Raw genomic sequence first — 19,915 nt, forward strand, 5'->3', positions numbered from 1 at the left:
TCTCCACATTCCATACCACTCTCCCAACATTCTGCCATTCCTGGACACCAAGAAATGGAAGCTAGGATTCAGCTATGTAGATAGCTTGGTTCGTAATGGTTTTCTAGTGTTCTAGCTGAAAAAGGCTTCAGTGACTTGCATTATGTCGTCTGTATGCATGTTTCTCTTCCACAGTGGTGTAGTGCTGAATGTTGATATGCAGGTACTCATCATGGCAATCCCTATAGCCACACCCCCAAGAAGTGTCCAAAAATACAGGCAGCTTTGTTGATCCATATCAACAAACCAGTTCTAGCAGTTTCCATCTCCACCAGGAGCAAGTCTTTTGTAAAGCTAGTGGGTCTTAATTACCCATTCAAGATCAAGCCACCCCAAAATACTTTGGATTACAGCAGGGAACAATATGTTGTTGCTAAAATTCATTCCCCCTCCCTTCCACCTACGGTGAGGATTGCAGCTAAAGTCAGAGGCAGCACGGGAGTCAGGGGGCTGGGGGCGGGAGGTGGTGGCAGATGATGTCCGTATCCATGATAATAAAGAAGTGACAACACTGCATCCCTGTGAGCTCCAGCTCCACCACACCACTGCTCTTCCACCCATCGATATCCCTTCTTTGGATTCCTGTGTAGGAGCTTAGTACATGGCCTGTTGTCATCACTGGTAGAAAAAAGAAGAAGCAAGCCAAGACCCTAAGAGTTCAGAGTGGGTCCAGAAATATTCCTCAGTGTATCATGGATTGAAAGGCTTTATAGCACATTTCATTCTTTGGCTCTGTCAGCATTGTTCAACATTGACATTTTATCAGTTCCCCCTCCCTCCCTCCCTCCCTCCCAGTTAAAAAGGATCTGTAACACTTGAATGTAACCAAGAAATAGACCCTGAAACAGAGCTATGCAGGTAGGATCAGGCTTGGGTCTTAATGGCTGAAGACCCCCACCCCATGACACACACACACAAGGGATACCTTAGTGCTACACACACCTTCCTTGTTGTTATGATGGGCATTTTGTTAGTTTATTCCAAAGAATAAGTTGGCAATTTTAAGCGCTTTGTCTTCCCTTATTTCTCAGTTTACTGACATTTCTTCCCTTCCTTTTTATTATTTACCTGCCCTTTTTACCATGTTCTCCCTATTCACTTCTCAAATTCTTTCCCAAACTAATGATGTGTCCAGGGTGCAGAACCATGCATTGCAACGAACTATGAGCATATGAAAACTGAATGAGATCTGAAGGGAGAAATTGCCTCCTTCGACGTGCACTGCAAGAACGTATCAGCTCTATAAAGGCCACTGATGAGAAAAAATATACAGGCATATGTGAAGTGAGCAATAGAGTAGAATGTACCCTGTCAAGGAATTAGAAAATATATTCTAGAAAACAATTCTATGTGAGCTAAAGGATTGTGCTTGCTGTAGTATGGTAGCCACTTGCAACTTGCACATTTTAGTCTCCAGGTAGCTTTTCAGTTAAAATCTTTCATAAGAAAAGCAAGCTGTCTTGGATTATATTTCAGCAAAGTATCAATTGGGTTAGATTTGTTCAATTTATGCATTGTAATATTCCAATCTGCCTCTAAGAAAAATGGAATAATACGATTTTGTTGTTATGAGTTTTGAGAGTTCAGAGAAAGAAAGTCATAATTGACAATAGAGTTGGGGATGAGTCCTGGGGTAGGCGATTTGTAGTGAAATGTATTCTGCAGTGATAAGAAACTGTCCTTTCCAATCATTTGCAGTAGAGTTAATGCACTCTGCATTATTAAATGAAAAGTGCGTAAACAAACAACAGCAGCAACCAGATTTGCCAGTTTGCAGTTCGTGCTCAGTTCAATTTAAGAAAACAAATCAAAGTAAGGAAATCTGTCGGAACTATTTAAACAGTGTTCAGCCCACCTTTTTGTTGTTGCCGAAAATCACAATAGTTAATCTGCCCGCAAAACCATGTCAGACTGAGGAGGAGAGGTAAGGGAGGTATGCTCCCCTGGTATCTTGCAGCTTGTCTCTCAAGCTGCCACCATGGCTGGGCAATGGAAGAGTGAAACTGGAACACTTCTTCAAGCATGACCCAGTCCCTTGCTTAAGCTGTGGTGGTGGTCTGCATCATGAGCAATGAAACAGATTGGGGAGGGTTGTCAGGGACTGTGACGTAGGCGGAGACAGTGCACCCCTGTGTGCTCTGCTTTCCCTATCATCTGTTCTCATTGTACTATGAGACAGAAATCAAGAAATGGTTTCTCTGTATGATATTTTGGGCTAGATTGTAGATGGGCAACAGGGCCACCGTCAAGGGTAGGCATGTTCAGGCACTTGGCAAGGGCTCACACCCCAGCAGGGGCCCACAGGCAAGACCCCCCCAGACTTGCTCCTCGTCTTCACCACTGCAGCCTGCTTGTTCCCCTGCCTCTCACTCCAGCCCAGACAATGATGTTGGTGAGAAGGAGGAGCAGAAGATGCCACTGCCTACTTACTCACTGGTTCTCTGCCTGTCAAGCAAGCAAGTGGTCATAGCAATGATGAGAAAGAGGAGGAGGAGCAATAGGAGCTGGTGAGAAAGTGCATTCACTGAGGGAGGAGGCCCAGTAAGGGTGTCTTGCCCAAAGCCACTCAAAAATCTGGAGTGATACTGATAGGCAGTACCGGGTTTGCTGGCTGTGTGCTTCTTTTGAACCAGTGCTGTGCTTCCCATAGGCTCCTGTTTGAATCCCAAGAATCCCAGCTTCCATTTTAAGAGGAGTCTAGCTCACTTAGTTGTGAAGGAGGGTTTACAAATAGCATAAACACTAAAAGATCAGAACCAGGGAGACGGGTAAAGAGCTGTATGATTGTACGATTGCTGCTGGCTGATGTTCCATGGGTGAAGCACAATCCCCTTAAACCAAGGCTATACAACTTATGACCCACCAAGTTGAGGACAGTTCAACCATCACTTATGGTGTTCTCTTGGAGACATATTGTTGCCTCTATTTTTGCAGTCCTGGGAAAACAGTAAAAGCAGGAAGTTTGTCAAGCCCAGGGTTTAACAACTTGCAACCCCCAAGGGTGCCCTGATGCCCCCCCATTGCTGCCAAATTCCCTGCCACTTGTACTCTCTACTCCCTTCCCCAGAGATTTTCATACAGATCACTCTGTTTCCACTCCTGCTAGCAGTAAGAAAAGAGCAATCTTTAGCCAGATTGCTACTGTTTATGCATGCATGTGTGTGCACATGTGTAGGTCCTCTGACCCCCAAGCCAACATCACATGTCCCTCTTGGGGCCAAAAAGATTATGCATCCCTGATCTAGGCCCTGGCTGGTGGGTTGCATTCAGTTGGGCGGCTGGTGGGTTGCTTTCAGTTGGGTGGCTGGTGGATTGCTTTCAGTTGGGCGGCTGGTGGGTTGCATTCAGTTGGGCGGCTGGCGGGTTGCATTCAGTTGGGCGGCTGGCGGGTTGCATTCAGTTGGGCGGCTGGTGGGTTGCTTTCAGTTGGGCAGCTGGTGGGTTGCTTTCAGTTGGGAGGCTGGTGGGTTGCTTTCAGTTGGGCTGCTGGTGGGTTGCATTCAGTTGGGCGGCTGGTGGGTTGCATTCAGTTGGGCGGCTGGTGGGTTGCATTCAGTTGGGCTGCTGGTGTGTTGCTGTCAGGGTGGAAACTGAGCCGATAGAACCCCAGAGCAGTTCTGATTCTGAGGAGGATGAGCAATCCATGGGAGAGGAGCCAGCTCATCCCTCACAGGCACAGCAGCTGGCAGAGATTCCTCCTGCTGGCATTCCTGAGATAGATAGTGATCCTAGCAGTGAGAAAGTGCGGGAACGGGGCTTGCTAGATGCTCGACACAGACGCAGGGAGCGACGAACGATGGAGGGCGCGGAAAGGAGGCGTAGCGCCTGTTTGGCGCACAAGCAACGGCTGCCTCCTGTGGACCCAAGGGAAAGACGGAGGATCTCTCCCTAGCCCATAAGTTCAGGGTCTTCAAGTGACTCTCCTTCAAACGGGGATCAACTGCCTACTCAGAGCAGAGGCTTCTCTGCTGTTCCTTGCTTAGCCACTGGTGATTAACATCTGAAAGAGTCATTAAGTTGTAAAAGGATTAAAGCCTTGAAAAGAATCCTTTCATCTGTGTCTTGAGTTGGCTATTGGAGTCTACTGAAAGAGGCCGCTAGGGCGCTCCTGACAGTTGCATTCAGTTGGGTGGCTGGTAGGTTGCATTCAGTTGGGCGGCTGGTGGGTTGCATTCAGTTGGGCGGCTGGTGGGTTGCTTTCAGTTGGGCGGCTGGTGGGTTGCATTCAGTTGGGCGGCTGGTGGGTTGCTTTCAGTTGGGCGGCTCACAAGATGTGCATGCCCACCATAGACCTTTGCTGAAAAGTGGTAACCTTTGAGTGCACTTTTTTCTCTTCAAAATTCACAGAGGGCTCCCAAATGTTTCTCATTTCTCTGTGATCATGAGAATAAAGGATCCTTCTCTTTATTTTATTTTTCTGGAACAAGTTTCCTCAACGCAGTTTGGGAAAGTTTCTTTGCTTTTAAAATCCATCTGATGGAAATTCTGAATGGCAATTAAAATCACTTTTAGCAGGGGGCATTCCATCATACTCTTAGCTTCTTGTCTTCCTGGTGTCAGAAATCAATAATGCTGCTTTGGGGGAAAAACAAAGAACCAGGCAATGAAGAAATAAAAAAGTCACATTCAAAACTTGGAGTTTGTGCACACTCACACTGAATTATTAAACAACCTAATTTCAAAACTTCAGAAATACCATCAGTGCTCGAACTACATCTACATCTCACTGTCAGGCTTAAATAATTTCTTACAAGAAAACATCTGCAAGTCATATTTTCAAAGCTTTTTAATTGTCATTCTGTCATTTTTGTTATACCTTTGTTACACTTTCACTAGTGTACTTATGCCTCTTTTGTAAAATAGAAAAAATCTGTTAAAGATTCTATCTGAAAGTTGAAGAGGTGAAGGGAAGGGGGAGAAAGGCAACAGTTGGCAGGAGGATATATTTCCATTTTGTTTGTATTTAAAATCATTTTTAACCCCCCCCCCCCTTAAGGATGGAACTCTCTCAAGGATGGACATAATAGAAGCATATAAAATTATGAACAGTGTGGAGAAGAGTGGGCAGAGAGAAAAGCAATTCCTCTTTTTCCAAAATAACTGAAAATAATTAAGTTGATTGACAATAATTTCAGTATAAACAAAATAAATACTTTTTCACGCGTTGTATACTTAACAGGAAATTCAGTACTACAAGATGTCTTGATGTTTAAGAAGGTGTGGTGTTTCTGGGGTTCTTTAGGGAATACTTAGCCCTGTCTTTGTCCAGGCATTCTTGGGGGGTCAGTAGATAAATCAGATTAAATAGGTGTCCGGTGCCTCCAGCTTTACCACTAGGACAAAAATCCTCATTACCCAAGGAATCAACAGTTACCACCATCTACTGGGTTAAAGGGCAGTAGATGTTAAGGTATTAAAGTGGAGAGATCTAACTGGGGTGCCAAGTTACAACCTTGGTGGTTTCCAATCTCTGATAACACAGCTTTCCCAGAGGGTTTATACATTTCTCCAGTGACTAAGCCAAAAGAAACCAAGGCACCTGCCCTCCCCCCTGCTTTCTGCAACATATCAAGCCTATTTTAAAGTAGGAGTCTGGACAGGTGGTGACACTACAGAGATGGAAAGTGGTGTCCAGTGTGGTGCTCTTGGTGCCTGCCAGGCTCCCTACCCCTCCTGGTTTTATTTTATTTCTTAGAATTAAGAAAAAAATGTTTTGAACTGGGCAGGTTGCATGCATGCTCCAAAGCAAAGTGCTGCCTACCGTGCCATCTTTATTTGGGTTCAATAGAGTGGTTTTGTGTTTTGGAGCTCAGATCCCACCTCCGCTTTGGACTTAGGTTCTTGGGCAAGTTCCTTTTCTTTTAGTCTCACTGGTTTGTCTTCTGGGGAATGAGCATTTTGTGACCAGCCATGTCCACCATGGCAGCCATGTTATGAATGGGGAAGCCCCCCATGGCAGCCATTTTGGGAGGGTGCCCGTGATACTCTCAAAATTCTGAATGTTCCCACTCACCTAAAAATGTTGGGGACCCCTGGTGTAATGTGTGAAATGAACTCACTGTGTCCCAGGATACCTAATCATGTCAACAGGCACCCATGTTTATAGCTTTTTACAACTATTGCCTATTGAAGATTGTAAGCAATATATATCCAAGGTGTGTGTGTTTATGTAAGCCTCTCTTTTGGCTAGCAAACATATATATCACTACAGTATTGTAAGGAATAGTAATAATGTGCAGAAATGAATTATTTCTGAGATCCCAAGGACATTGCGCAGTAAGGTCATTATCGATAATGCATTCTCATATTTATAATTCTAAAAGGCATTAAGTAAAATTGCTATTTTGCTATTTTCTCATTTCCCCATTCACATTTGAAGTTTAGAATTTTTACCCAAACAGTACCGCTAAGTGATGCCAGAGTCTTGATATTTATAATATCTATTGTTTAAAAACATCCATAACAACCAAGCACGATTTGGTCCACAGCTGTGGAATATTAATTTAATTTATTGAGCCCTTTGCCTGTCAGTTAATTGTCCACTACTTAGCTGGAGAACCTTTGCCTCTGATTCATACTGGTGTGAATCATTAACTTGCTGGAAAAAGATCAGCACCTTGCAAATGGTTTTCTAAATAACTTTTAAAGTATAGAATGATTGAAGTATTACGAGTAAATATGTGGAAGACTACTTGAAATCTAGTTACTGTAAGACAAACATTTTAATTTGAGTTATCACAGATTGCTCCTGCCCTGGATGAGCAGCTTCCATGAGCTACCCAACTTTATCCTGGTGATTTCAAGACATAAGATGTATTCCAGATAACCTCAGAAAATATCATGGGAGAATAATGTACTGTATAAGTGCAAGGCTATGCTGGAGTGCTGTGCAATTTAATTAAAACATATCTGAGATCTGATGCATATTTGAAGCATGTTTGAAGTTGGGACAATTATTACTTTCCACTATCTGTCAGAGGCGGAAATGAAAGCTTCATGCAGTGCCACAATATCTTAGTGACAATGCCATAGGCAATGTGAAAAGGGCAAGGAACTGCCAGGAACATTTCAACTCTGAATCTACGTTTCCCTTTCTGGGAGATATAGAATTGAATTCTTGGTGCTTTTTATAGCAGTGCGTTTTTATGCATTAATTCACGTATGACTATGTGTGCATGCGGTGGCTCATTCATGATTTTTGTTAGGGCTGCAGTTGATTAATCATTGCAATTTTAACTAATCAATTAACTGATTTACATATGACCAAAATCTCAATATATTCACTTCCATTGTAGGTGACTTAAGTGATATCAGACTTATAATTTATTAAAGCCAGGAAGTAAATGTATAGAATAGAAAAAGGGAACAGGAAAGGTTTCATAGTCACTTCAAAAATGGGAAGATTTGGATACTGTGCCACAGAATTTTGAACACCTTAGGCCAGACTTCCCCAACCCTGGTGCTTGCCAGATGTTTTGGACTACAGCTCCCATTAGCCCCAGCCAGCATGTTTAGTAGTCAGGGATGTTGAGAGTTGTAGTCCAAAACATCTGGAGTGCACCAAGTGAAGGGAGGCTGTGTTTGGCAGATCAGTGCAGCTTTGCGGTTTCCTTCCCCTGCCTCAAAATGATATCACTGATATCACCTCACAGTGGTGGTGCCATGTTTATGGAACTCCCTGGCCTGAGGGGCCCATCTGGCACCAATATTGCTCTCCTTTTGGCTCCAGATAAAGACATATTTATTCTCTCAGGCTTTTTAATGTGTTTCAATATATTTTCTTTTTAAAACATGTTGCTATTATATTTTTTTATGTGCATTTTATCTTGTTTTTGTAAACCACATTGGGAGCTCTGCCATAAGGCAGTCTTTAAATTTAGTAAGTAAGCAAGTAAATAAATAAATATTCTGGAGGTCCTGGCTGTGCCATGTTGCAAGAAAATATTTCCATGTAAATAAATTCATTACTCGGTTATGATGGCAGCTTCTTGACAGCTTCTTCCTTTCCTTCCAGCTGTTCTGAGAGCATGTGCCGACGGAGGTGCTAATCGCCTGTATCATATCACAGAAGGAAACCATGAAAGGTACATTCATAATAATCTGTTCTGATAATTTTCCCCCTTTCATCTTCACAAAGAGTGTTGATGAGCTTGCATTTACAACTTTCTAAGAATTCCCTTTGCTCATCTGTTTTGTTTGACAGACGTACACGTTATGCACCGCATGGAGCTGCTGCCCCACCCCCTCTGTCAAAATGGCGTCTTCATGACATGCTCTTCTCCTCTTCCTCGTAACATGTAGGGCAGCCTGCCCCCAACCTGATGCCCTCTTGAGTGTTCGGCCTTCCAACTCCCATCAGCCCCAGCTAGCATGACCAATGGTCAGGAATGCTGGAAGCTGTAGTCTCAAACATCTGGAGGGTACCAAGTTGGGGAAGGATGATGTAGGGTCATTTACCCAGGGTCCTGATGTCATAGTGTTGTGAGTTCCCCATTCCCACCAGCAGCTGTCTGTGATGGGGAGCAAGGGGCAGAGAAATGCACAACATGATGACATCACAAGGCAGAAAAGTAAAACTTTTCTGCCCTTTGATACCAATAAATGGTAAATTCTCCCAGTGGAGAGGAGTAAATAGTGGGGTCCCACAGGGATCTGTATTAGGACCAATGCTTTTCAACCTGTTCAGAAATGATCTGGAATTAGGAGTGAGCAGTGAAGTGGCCAGGTTTGCAGATGACACCAAATTATTTAGGGTGGTTAAAACAAAAAGGGGTTATGAAGAGCTCCAAAAGGATCTCTCTAAACTGGGAGAATGGGCCTCTAATTGGCAAATGTCGTACAATGTAAGCAAGCATAAAGCAATGCACATTTAGGCAAAACATCTCAACTTCAAGTATAGCCTGATGAGATCTGAGCTAGCGGTGACTGGCCAGGACAGAGATCTTGTGGGTGTGGTGGAAAGCTCAATGAAGATGTTAACCCAGTGTGTGGCTCCTGTAAAAAAAAGGCAAACCTCATGTTAGGCATAATTAGAAAAAGAATTGAGAATAAAACTGCCCATATCATACTGCCCCTATACAAATCTGTGGTGTGACCACACTTGGAATACTGTGTACAGTTCTGGACACCACACCTAAAAAAGATATTGTAGAGCTGGAAAAAGTGTAGAAAAGGGCAACTAAAAGAATCAAGGGGCTGGAGCATCTCCCCTATGAGAGAAGGTTACAACAGCTGGGATTGTTAAGCCTGGAAAAAAGGAGGGTAGGGGAGCACATGATAGAGGTGTACAAAATTATGCATCGCGTGGAGAATGTGGATGGGGAGACATTTTTCTCCCTCTCTCAAAATACTAGAACCCGGGGTCATCCCATGAAGCTGATCGGTGGGAGATTCAGGACAGATAAAAAGAAATCCTTCTTCCCACAGTGCATACACTTTAGAACTTTCTACCACAGGATGCAGTGATGGCCACCAGTTTGGATGGCTTTAAAAGGGAGTTGGAGAAATTCCTGGAGGAAAAGGCTATCAATGGCTACTAGTCCTGATGGCTATGTGCTATCTCCAGTACCAGAGGCAGTGAGCCTTTGTACACCAGTTGCTGGGGAACATGGGTGGGAGTGTTCGGTTGCGCTTGTGCCCTGCTTGTGGGTTCCTGGTCGACAGTGATGGCCACCAGTTTGCAGTGATGCAGTGATGGCCACCAGTTTGGATGGCTTTAAAAGGGAGTTGGAGAAATTCCTGGAGGAAAAGGCTATCAATGGCTACTAGTCCTGATGGCTATGTGCTATCTCCAGTACCAGAGGCAGTGAGCCTTTGTACACCAGTTGCTGAGGAACATGGGTGGGAGTGTTCTGTTGCGCTTGTGCCCTGCTTGTGGGTTCCTGGTCGACAGCTGGGTGGCCACTGTGTGAACAGAATGCTGGACTAGATGGACCTGTGGTCTAATCCACCATGGCTCTTCTTATTTTCTTATGTACTCCACATCATGGGGAAGAACTCTTCGTGGAGTTGCCATTTTTGTAGTTCTGCTCTTTGATTCAAGTGGTAGCATCAAATCGCTACCAATGCATCTTCCTGTTTTAACACAGCCCAGTGGACTCTCAGGAGATAACTGCACTCAGAAGATTCAGCCAGCCAGAAACATTGGTTCAATGTAGAGATGCTACAGCCCATACTGTTAAAAATAAACAAACACCAAAGCCCAAATATTTAATTGGTTGTTTTTGAAGGAGCTATTTCTTCTTCCCGAACTGAGAAAGGACTTGTGTAATGTTCTTTTCCCTGATTACTTGTGAAGTTAACAAGTTCCTCTTCTCTCTAGAGATGGATGCTTCTTACTTTAACAACTTGTTATAGTCTCGTTCTTTTCTCCTTCAATCTTTATATGATGAGACATTAACTGACAGGCTTAAGGCACAGGGAGAAAGTATAGTAGATGATGATAGGGAAGGTTAGCAATTGCTATTCCTGAGCCTAGCTCTTAACTGCTAAGCGATTTTTTTATTCCATGCTAACCCTTTAAAGTGTTATTTAAATCCTCATAGAGAAATACAGGTAAGGAATCACAGCTCTTATCATCCTAGTACTCTGTTTTGCATAATCACTCTCAGTGTAGCAATTATGGGAATGATTTGTGCAAAAGAAGTACTGTGCCTATGGAGGGAAAATAACCCTTCCCCCCTCCTGCATTTAATAATTTAGCATGTCTGTGTAATATTGCAACCCTAAAAGTACAGAGCCTCTTCATGGATCACTGCCTTGTTGTGGCGAAGGGGCTTGCGTAACTCAGTGAAGCCATAAGCTATGCCGTGCAGGGCCACCCAAGACAGACAGGTCACGGCAGAGAGTTCTGACAAAATGTGGTCCACTGGAGAAGGAAATGGCAACCCACTCCAGTATTCTTGCCAAGAAAACCCCATGGAACGTATCACAAGGCCAAAAGAGATGACACCGGAAGATGAGCCCCTCAGGTCGGAAGGTGTCCAATATAATACTGGGGAAGAGCAGAGGGTATTTCCAAGTAGCGCCAGAAAGAGTGAAGCGGCTGGGCCAAAGCCGAAAGGACACTCAGCTGTGGATGTGTCTGGTGGTGAAAAGAAAATCCAATGCTGTAAAGAACAATATTGTTTAGGAACCTGGAATGTCAGATCAATGAATCAAGGTAAGCTGGAGGTGGTCAAACATGAGATGGCAAGATTGAACATCGACATCTTGGGAATCAGCGGACTAAAATGGACAGGCATGGGCGAATTTAATTCAGGTGACCATCATATCTACTATTGTGGGCAAGAATCCCTTAGAAGAAATGGAGTAGCACTCATAGTCAAGAAAAGGGTGGGAAAAGCAGTACTGGGGTACAATCTTAAAAACGATAGAATGATCTCAGTACGAATCCAAGGCAAACCATTCAACATCACAGTAATTCAAGTCTATGCCCCAACCACTGATGCCAAAGAAGCTGAGGAAGACCTACAACACCTTCTAGAACTAACACCAAAAAAAGATGTCCTCTTCATCATAGGGGATTGGAATGCCCAAGTAGGAAGTCAAGAAATCACCAGGATAACAGGCAAGCATGGCCTTGGTGTACAAAATGAAGCAGGACAAAGGCTAATAGAGTTTTGCCAAGAGAACACGCTGATCATAGCAAACACTCTTTTCCAACAGCACAAGAGACGACTCTACACATGGACATCACCAGATGGTCAATATCGAAATCAGATTGATTATGTCCTTTGCAGCCAAAGATGGAGAAGCTCTATACAGTCAGTCAAAACAAGACCTGGAGCTGACTGTGGCTCAGATCATGAGCTTCTTGTTGCAAAATTTCAGCTTAAATTGAAGAACGTAGGGAAAACCACTAAACCATTCAGGTATGACCTAAATCATATCCCTGATGAATACACAGTGGAGGTGAGGAATAGATTTCAGGGATTAGACCTGATAGACAGAGTGCCTGAGGAACTATGGACGGAGGTCCGTAACATTGTTCAGGAGGCAGCAACGAAATCCATCCCAAAGAAAAAGAAATGCAAGAAAGCAAAGTGGCTGTCTGATGAGGCTTTACAAGTAGCTGAGGAAAGAAGGGAAACAAAAAGCAAGGGAGAAAGGGGAAGATATACCCAACTGAATGCAGAGTTCCAGAGAATAACAAGGAGAGACAAGAAGGCCTTTTTAAATGAACAATGCAAAGAAATCGAGGAAAACAACAGAATGGGAAAGACTAGAGATCTCTTCAAGAAAATCGGAGATCTCAAGGGAACATTTTGTGCAAAGACTGGCATGATAAAGGACAAAGAAGGCAGGGACCTAACAGAAGCAGATGAGATTAAGAAGAGGTGGCAAGAATACACAGAAGAACTATACAGGAAAGATCTGAATGTCCCTGATAGCCATGATAGTGCGGTCACTGAACTTGAGCCGGACATCCTCGAGAGTGAAGTCAAGTGGGCCTTAGGAAGCATTACTAACAACAAAGCTAGCGGAGATAACAGTATTCCAGCTGAGCTATTTAAAATCCTAAAAGATGATGATGTTAAAGTGCTGCATTCAATATGCCAACAAATTTGGAACACTCAACAATGGCCGCAAGACTGGAAAAGGTCAGTTTACATTCCAATTCCAAAGAAGGGCAACGCCAAAGAGTGTTAAACTACCGCACAATTGCGCTCATTTCACATGCCAGCAAGGTGATGCTCAAAATCCTACAAGCTAGGCTTCAGCAGTATGCGAACCGAGAACTACCGGAAGTACAAGCTGGGTTCCGAAGAGGCAGAGGAACTAGAGATCAAATCGCCAACATTCGCTGCATCATGGAGAAAGCAAGAGAATTCCAGAAAAACGTCTATTTCTGCTTCATTGACTACGCTAAAGCCTTTGATTGTGTGGATCACAACAAACTGTGGCAAATTCTTAAAGTGATGGGAGTACCAGACCACCTTACCTGTCTCCTGAGAACCTGTACTGTTCTTGCAACAGTACTTGCAACCTGTACTGTTGCAAGAAGCAACAGTTAGAACCAGACATGGAACAACCGAGTGGTTCAAAATTGGGAAAGGAGTACGACAACGCTGCATATTGTCGCCCTGCTTATTTAACTTATATGCAGAGTACATCATGAGAAACGCCGGGTTGGATGAATCACAGGTCGGAATTAAGATTTCTGGGAGAATTATCAACAACCTCAGATACTCAGATGATACCACCCTAATGGCAGAAAGCGAAGAGGATGTAAAGATCCTCTTGTTGAGGGTGAAAGAGGAGAGTGCAAAAGCTGGTTTGAAACTCAACATTAAAAAAACGAAGATCATGGCATCTGGCCCCATCACTTCCTGGCATATGGAAGGGGAAGAAATGGAAGCAGTGACAGATTTTACTTTCTTGGGCTCCAAGATCACCGCAGACAGTGACTGTAGCCATGAAATTAAAAGATGCTTGCTCCTTGGGAGGAAAGCTATGGCCAACCTAGACAGCATAGTAAGAAGCAGAGACATCACCTTGCCGACAAAGGTCCGTCTAATCAAAGCTATGGTTTTCCCAGTAGTAATGTATGGCTGTGAGAGCTGGACTATAAGGAAGGCTGAGCGCCGAAGAATTGATGCTTTCAAACTGTGGTGCTGGAGAAGACTCTTACGAGTCCCCTGGACTGCAAGGAGGTCAGATCAGTCCATACTAAAGGAAATCAACCCTGAGTGCTCATTGGAAGGACAGATACTGAAGCTGAAGCTCCAATATTTTGGCCACCTAATGCGAAGAGAAAACTCTCTGGAAAGGACCCTGATGCTGGGAAAGACTGAAGACAAAAGGAGAAGGGGACGGCAGAGGATGAGATGGCTAGATAGCATCACCGATGCAATGAATATGAACTTGAGCACACTCCGGGAGAGAGCGGAGGACAGGAAGGCCTGGCGTGCTATGGTCCATGGGGTCACGAAGAGTCGGACACGACTGAACGACTGAACAACAACAAAAAGTACAGAGACATATATTACCCAAAAAATCCTGCAGCTGACTTTATTTTTTCAAAAGCCTTGGCTCTTTCTTTCTCTTTGGCATTTTGATTTTATACTTTGGTGTTGCCTAAAACAGACTTAGATAGACTGTATGTCCTGAACTGACAGCTGATTTCTTAACAGAACTCGGATTTTGAACAGAAGGGCCAGCAACATTGGTTCCACGCACTGAAGGAGTGGTGTATTTTAGGCACCTGTTGAAGACCCATGTCTTTACCCAAGCCCTCCCTGAATGACTGTGTTGCCCAGTTAATTTGTTTACTAATTACTGTGCTTTTGGCTTTGGTTTTAAACACTGTAAGTACTTTAACTAATTTTTGCATTATGATGGATTTTAATTTCCAGTTTTGTAAAACACATAGAGCTATCTTTAGATATGGTAAGCACTATATACATTGGTTAAATAATAATAGTAATCATCATAATTCATGCACAACTCAAGAAACATGCAAAAGGCTCATTCAAGCCCTCCTCTCAGGGCTAAACTACACACCATGTTAAATACGAAGTGTGCAGCTGATCCTCACCATTTTGTTTATCTTTGTGTAAGGAGGACACAGGGGCCCAATCCAGATCAGGACCATCACACATGGGTTGGGGAGGTTTAACACCTTTCATTCAGCCACTCCCCCACCCCCTACGAATTCACCTCCCCCCACTGTGGAGACTGAAAAGGGGGGACCCTCCATTGGCACCAATGCAGTTCCCCCTTGTTTTCATTCTTGCAATGGGGTGGGGGGGGAGGGTCTGGATGGAAGGTTTAAGCCTCAACTACCTGAGCATGGTGGTCCCCATCCAGATCGGGCCTCCGCATGTGTCAAGGTTCCATTTATGACCTGGACCTCCTGAGCAACCCCTTAAAGATCTCCTGCCCCTTAAGAGTCCCACCTTCCTTCCTTCCCCTTCCCAGTAATGTCAGATTTAGGCTGTAGACGTGGGGTGATTGACACCCTAGACACAGAGTTTAACCACAACACTTTTCTAGTAGATTTAAAGCAAACAAATTACCACTAAAGGTATTTACACAATAGAGCTGAGTGATACAAAAGGCCTTAAAAGAACATCAGAATTGCAAAACGCAAGTTCCTTTACCCTAGCTGTCCTTAGACTTTTCTAGGCTGCTTCTTCCTTCCCACTCTTCAGACTGCTCTCCCTTCAGGCTCTCGCTATCTCTGCTCTTACTGACTCTCTCACTCTCTTTATATACCCTCCTCCCTCAAAACCAAAACTAGTGTTTCAAACCTGAAGAAATGAAACTTAAGTGGAGAATTGAAACTGACACTGAACCCCAAGAAATGAAATTACTCCTCTCAGGGTTACCCCCTCCCAATAGAAAACTCCAGGCCTCTAAGCCTGATACTTTTTCCCCTTGCTTCTGTAGGCCTCAAACCTTCACAGCGTGCTTACACTAAGGAAGCAATACTATCAGAACTTGGAGGCGGCTGCCTATCCAGTGCAGGGGGGGCAGAGTGGGGAGCGGATCTTCTCCTCTACACTCTGGTCACCCTGTATTCGCTGTGGGACTTCGGAGCGGAGGGAGGAGGCCGGACGACACATCAGAAGCATTGTACCGGCATTTCTGCACTCCCTGCCCCTCCCCACCCCAGAGAACATCCCCTGTGGCCCCGCTCCGCACTGCTCATCCAAGTGTGGAGCCCAGGGACGATCTGTGCCACCTATGGGGCAGCGGGGGAGGGGAGGGGGGAGGTGGTTTTTTGGGAACCAAACAATCCTATGGCTGTCTAGCCGCTGTCTAGCAGCCATAGGATTGCACCCTAAGTTAAACAAAATGGTGAGGATCAGCTGCATGCTATGTAGTTAAAATAGCATATACATAGTTTAGCCCTGAGTGTGAGCATAGAGTCCCTGGCTTCTCTAGCTGTTCGCACCAAAGAGCCAAACAGGAGTGATTCAGCCACATGGACTACTTTCCTGGCTCGCTCATGGAAAGCTATTTAAAAAAAAAAAAAATCTGGTTTACCATGACAGCCTAATACAGCCACTGTTTTTTTCTCTGCTAGTAGCAAGACAGTGATGTGGAACAGGCTCTGGAAAACCACATGGCAGTGTCAGGAAATGGAATGTTACTGCGCATTATGGAGAGGGATTTCTTGCCACAGGGATGCCATTTTCAGTGGTGGTTTTCATAAACCTAATTCCATTGAAAGAGCAATTGAGAAACAACTTTGGGATAAAATAAAGCAGAATAAAACCATAAAGAATTGCTTTTGAGTGTAGCTGGTTCAAATATGTCCTTGATTTCATCTCTCTGCTGTCCCATGTCTGACCTGAACAAATTTTTTTGTCTCGGTATATCTCAGTTCAGCAGTTTTAGGGCAAAGGTGAAGGTAATAATAGTACTTTTATGACGCACAAAGTAGTTTGGATTAAAATGACCGATGCCAATAGCATGTAACAGAATATAAACATTAACCTTTCATCTCCCCTACACCCTGCTATTATTTTATCTATTCTTCAGTGCTCAATCAAAAATCATACAACTTCAACTTTTGATTAATTTCTGACATTCAAAATAGTCAAATTTGATTTTAAGCAAATGGATTTAAATATTGTGAAATGCAGGTTTTGCTGGTGGAGATCAAAAGTCATATTCCATCTCTCTCTCACACACGGGGGCGGGGGAGAGTCCCCCATTTGGAGCATGTCATTGGTATCATTTTGATTTTTCAAAAATCTTCCTGTTTTATCATTTGTAACTGTAGTTTTAAACTCAGAATAATTTCTCCTACATTTGTTTCTGGTCTAGTTCCTGTGTATGCTGAAGAAGTGATTTTCCATAGGCTTGTAGACACAGCCTATATATGCCTACGCTACTCAGTCATCTGTGTATAAACATTCCCATTGACAAAGGGGGAAAGCAAACACCTGAAACAGGAGAGAGAGGAAAAGTATTGAACAAATACCTGGAAAGGAGAGAGAGAGAGAGAGAGAGAGAGAGAGAGAGAAGGATTGAATTAGTCCATGTAGTAATCTGCTTTTCTCCAGTTGGAGAAAATCACACTGTAACTCACATCTTCTATCGTCCTTTGAAGATACCCACCACTTAGTGATATATTCTGCTAAACAGGAGGATGTGTGTGTGTGGTGCTTATGGTGTTCTATTTCATTTTATTTTTATATTGTTTTTCTACCTCTAGGCTCTAGTTTTATTTTTATACTGTTTTTCTACCTCTAGGCTCCATATGACTTTAAACAATAATAAAATACAACTGAGATAATACTATCATTAAAAATGAGAATATTTAATAAAATATTAAAGGATAAAGTAAGATGGCTTTTGAAAATAGAACATAAGAAGAGCTGTGCTGGATCAGGCCAAGAATCCATCTTGTCCAGCATCCTGTTTCAATAATGCCTGCCAGATACAGCCAGGAAGTCCTCAAGCACTTCTGCTATTGATGTTTAAAGCCCTTAGATGGCCTGGATCCAGGGGATCTAAAGGGCTGTCTTCTTCCACATGAACCTACCAATTTTTGAAGATCTGTCTTGGATGCCGTGCTTTGGGACCCTTCACAATTTGAAGTACAACCCAGAGTTCCCCAGGGTAGGGCCTTTTCTACAGTGGCACCAAGACTTTGGAACTCCCAGGGGGAGTTTGTTCTGCCTCATCGCTGTTAGCTTTCCATTGTCAGGTAAAGGCTGGGATATCCCATAGGGCTTTGGGAGTCCTTTGAGTGTAGTAGAAGGACTTTTTTTTTTTTTACTCTGGTTGTGGTACTGGGCATTTAGCGGTACCGGGCTTTTTGTTCCACTGGGTTTATTGCTGTTCTGCTGATTGGGCTTTTTATGTTTTTAATTGTCGTATTTGATTTTAATTAATGTGAGCTGGCCTAGAATGCCTTTGGTGCAAAAGGTGAGATATAAATATTGTAATAAAATAAATAATGAATTAAAGGGAAGGTGCCACTGCAGATAAGGCCCTGGTACTGTTGGCTGTTGTTAGCTGTTGACCTAGTTTTTGATGAAGAAGACACTTCGAGCAGTGCCCCATTCATAGATCTTGATATACAGGAGGTTCATACCCGCTGATTACAGTCAATGAGATTTACTTGCACCAGGTGTGCAGAGGTCTGCTATATATGGCAGCTCTCTGAAGCCTTGTGCATGCAGGGGCTTCTCTCTTCTGCGAGCAGTATAATTATGGTGTGTGCAGTGGATTCTCATCAGTATCCTGTCCTGTGGATCCTTGAGACTCGGGGCGGGTGGGGGCGGGGGAGAAGTGATAACATATGATATTACTCCGATCAAGGCAGGAAGACAATAGGACCTTAGATAGCTCCAAGTGGGTCCTGCTGGCCAGAACTACCTTCCTATAGGACAATAGGAGAATGTTGACTTAGCAGGGAGCTAAAGCCAACCGAAGCTTTATGTAGGCCATCAACACCTGTAGCATGGTGAGCTCCATCCCTTCTGGAGGAGGTGACTGGATTGTTAAAGGACCCTCATCTGATTTTGTAGTCTGAGACTTCTGCAAGGCTGGGGAGATGGAAGTTCTGCTGGGGACACATCCTCTGAGCCAGAGGAGGAAGGAAGGGCTCTGTCCTCTGGTTGGGAGGGCCCTGAAAAAGACACTGAGTGTCCTACCCCTGTGGAAGTAGCCTGTGCCTCATCCTCATCAGAATCCTATGCTGCACACTGAAAGGCCTGAGGGCTGGGGGGTCATAACAGTCCCTGTGGATGTGAAGTTTCCCTTGTAATAGAAATGAGCCAGAAGTGCACATTGACCTCGGCCCCTGTGCTTTGCACACTTACCTAGCAGGATATGCAATCTGCTATCCGACATATGGAATTTATTTTGGTAGTCAGCAGTTCTGTTCAAGAAACATAATACCTTCTGCAGACAGAATCAACTAGGAAATAATATTTTAAATAACTTATGTTATTTCAAAACTAATTAATGCATACTATACAAATATCACTCCTATGGTATAAACATAATGATGTTAATTGAGTTCCCATAACTGTAAATACATAATTCAGGTTAAACTAGAGCGTTGTATCACAAGTGAATAGTCTGATTCACTCTTCGCTGACTTGGCACTTTATGCACTCTTATCTTAGTTATTATAAGATAATATTATATCATCAAAGTTCAGTTTTTGTACAATAATTCCAGCAAAACTTTGTTATTTGCCTTTAAGGAAACTAAGCCTGCTGGAAAGATTATTAATTTACTTCTGTAACGTATTCCCCTTCCTCTTGTTTCTCAATGCAGTTTTATTAAAGGCTTGTCTGCTCAGAGAACACTGACAAATTAATTAGATTCCCCCCTTAATTCCAGCTAAGTCTCCTCCTCCTCCTCCTCCTCCTCCACAAGTTTCTCTCTTTTTTAAAAAATTCAGAGCCCTTGTAGTATCATAGTTTATGAAACTCATGCAAAAATCCACATATTATTAAATCCAGATACATTGCTGTCAGCATCCTGGCATAATACAGACATCTCTGTATACCATTGGGATATCATTGTCAATATTTTTATGCATTTTTTTTAATTGTCCAACGTTCTCCTGCAGAAGTTTGTCTCCCTTGGCCAGTCCCCTGACAGTGGAATCGGCAATACCTGCACTTCCCTTTTTGGGTTAAACTGCACCTCACAACCAAGATGCTCCAACTCCACCATTCCTTTTGGCTCCAGACCACTGACCTCTTACTTCATTGGGGAAATTTTCATCCTCCACAAAACCCTTGTTGAAGACTAGTTGTCTTCTCCATACTTTGGTTGTATTCAATGATAGCATAACGCAAGTCCCATTCATTTCAATGGGTCTGCGCTAAGTAGGACTAACGCTGGATACAACCCTTTATATTTTGAGGCAGAAATACTTTGTGACTGAACAGTAATT

The 19,915-nt window shown here is 43.5% G+C and overlaps 1 protein-coding gene across 12 annotated transcripts in view; it reads left to right on the plus strand.

The window, feature by feature from the left end:
- Positions 1-19,915, plus strand: part of TPK1 (thiamin pyrophosphokinase 1) — a 417,079-nt gene that overhangs the window by 132,023 nt on the left and 265,141 nt on the right. For all 12 annotated transcript variants that reach the window (XM_084857754.1, XM_084857759.1, XM_084857756.1 and 9 more), the window contains one exon: positions 8,054-8,123. In XM_084857754.1, the coding sequence (XP_084713880.1) occupies positions 8,054-8,123 (70 nt within the window). The remainder of the gene's footprint in view (positions 1-8,053; positions 8,124-19,915) is intronic.

Source organism: Heloderma suspectum, chromosome 5 (assembly GCF_057233095.1).
Source record: "Heloderma suspectum isolate Gila_16-S chromosome 5, 16-S_ref, whole genome shotgun sequence".
Lineage (NCBI taxonomy): Eukaryota > Metazoa > Chordata > Lepidosauria > Squamata > Helodermatidae > Heloderma > Heloderma suspectum.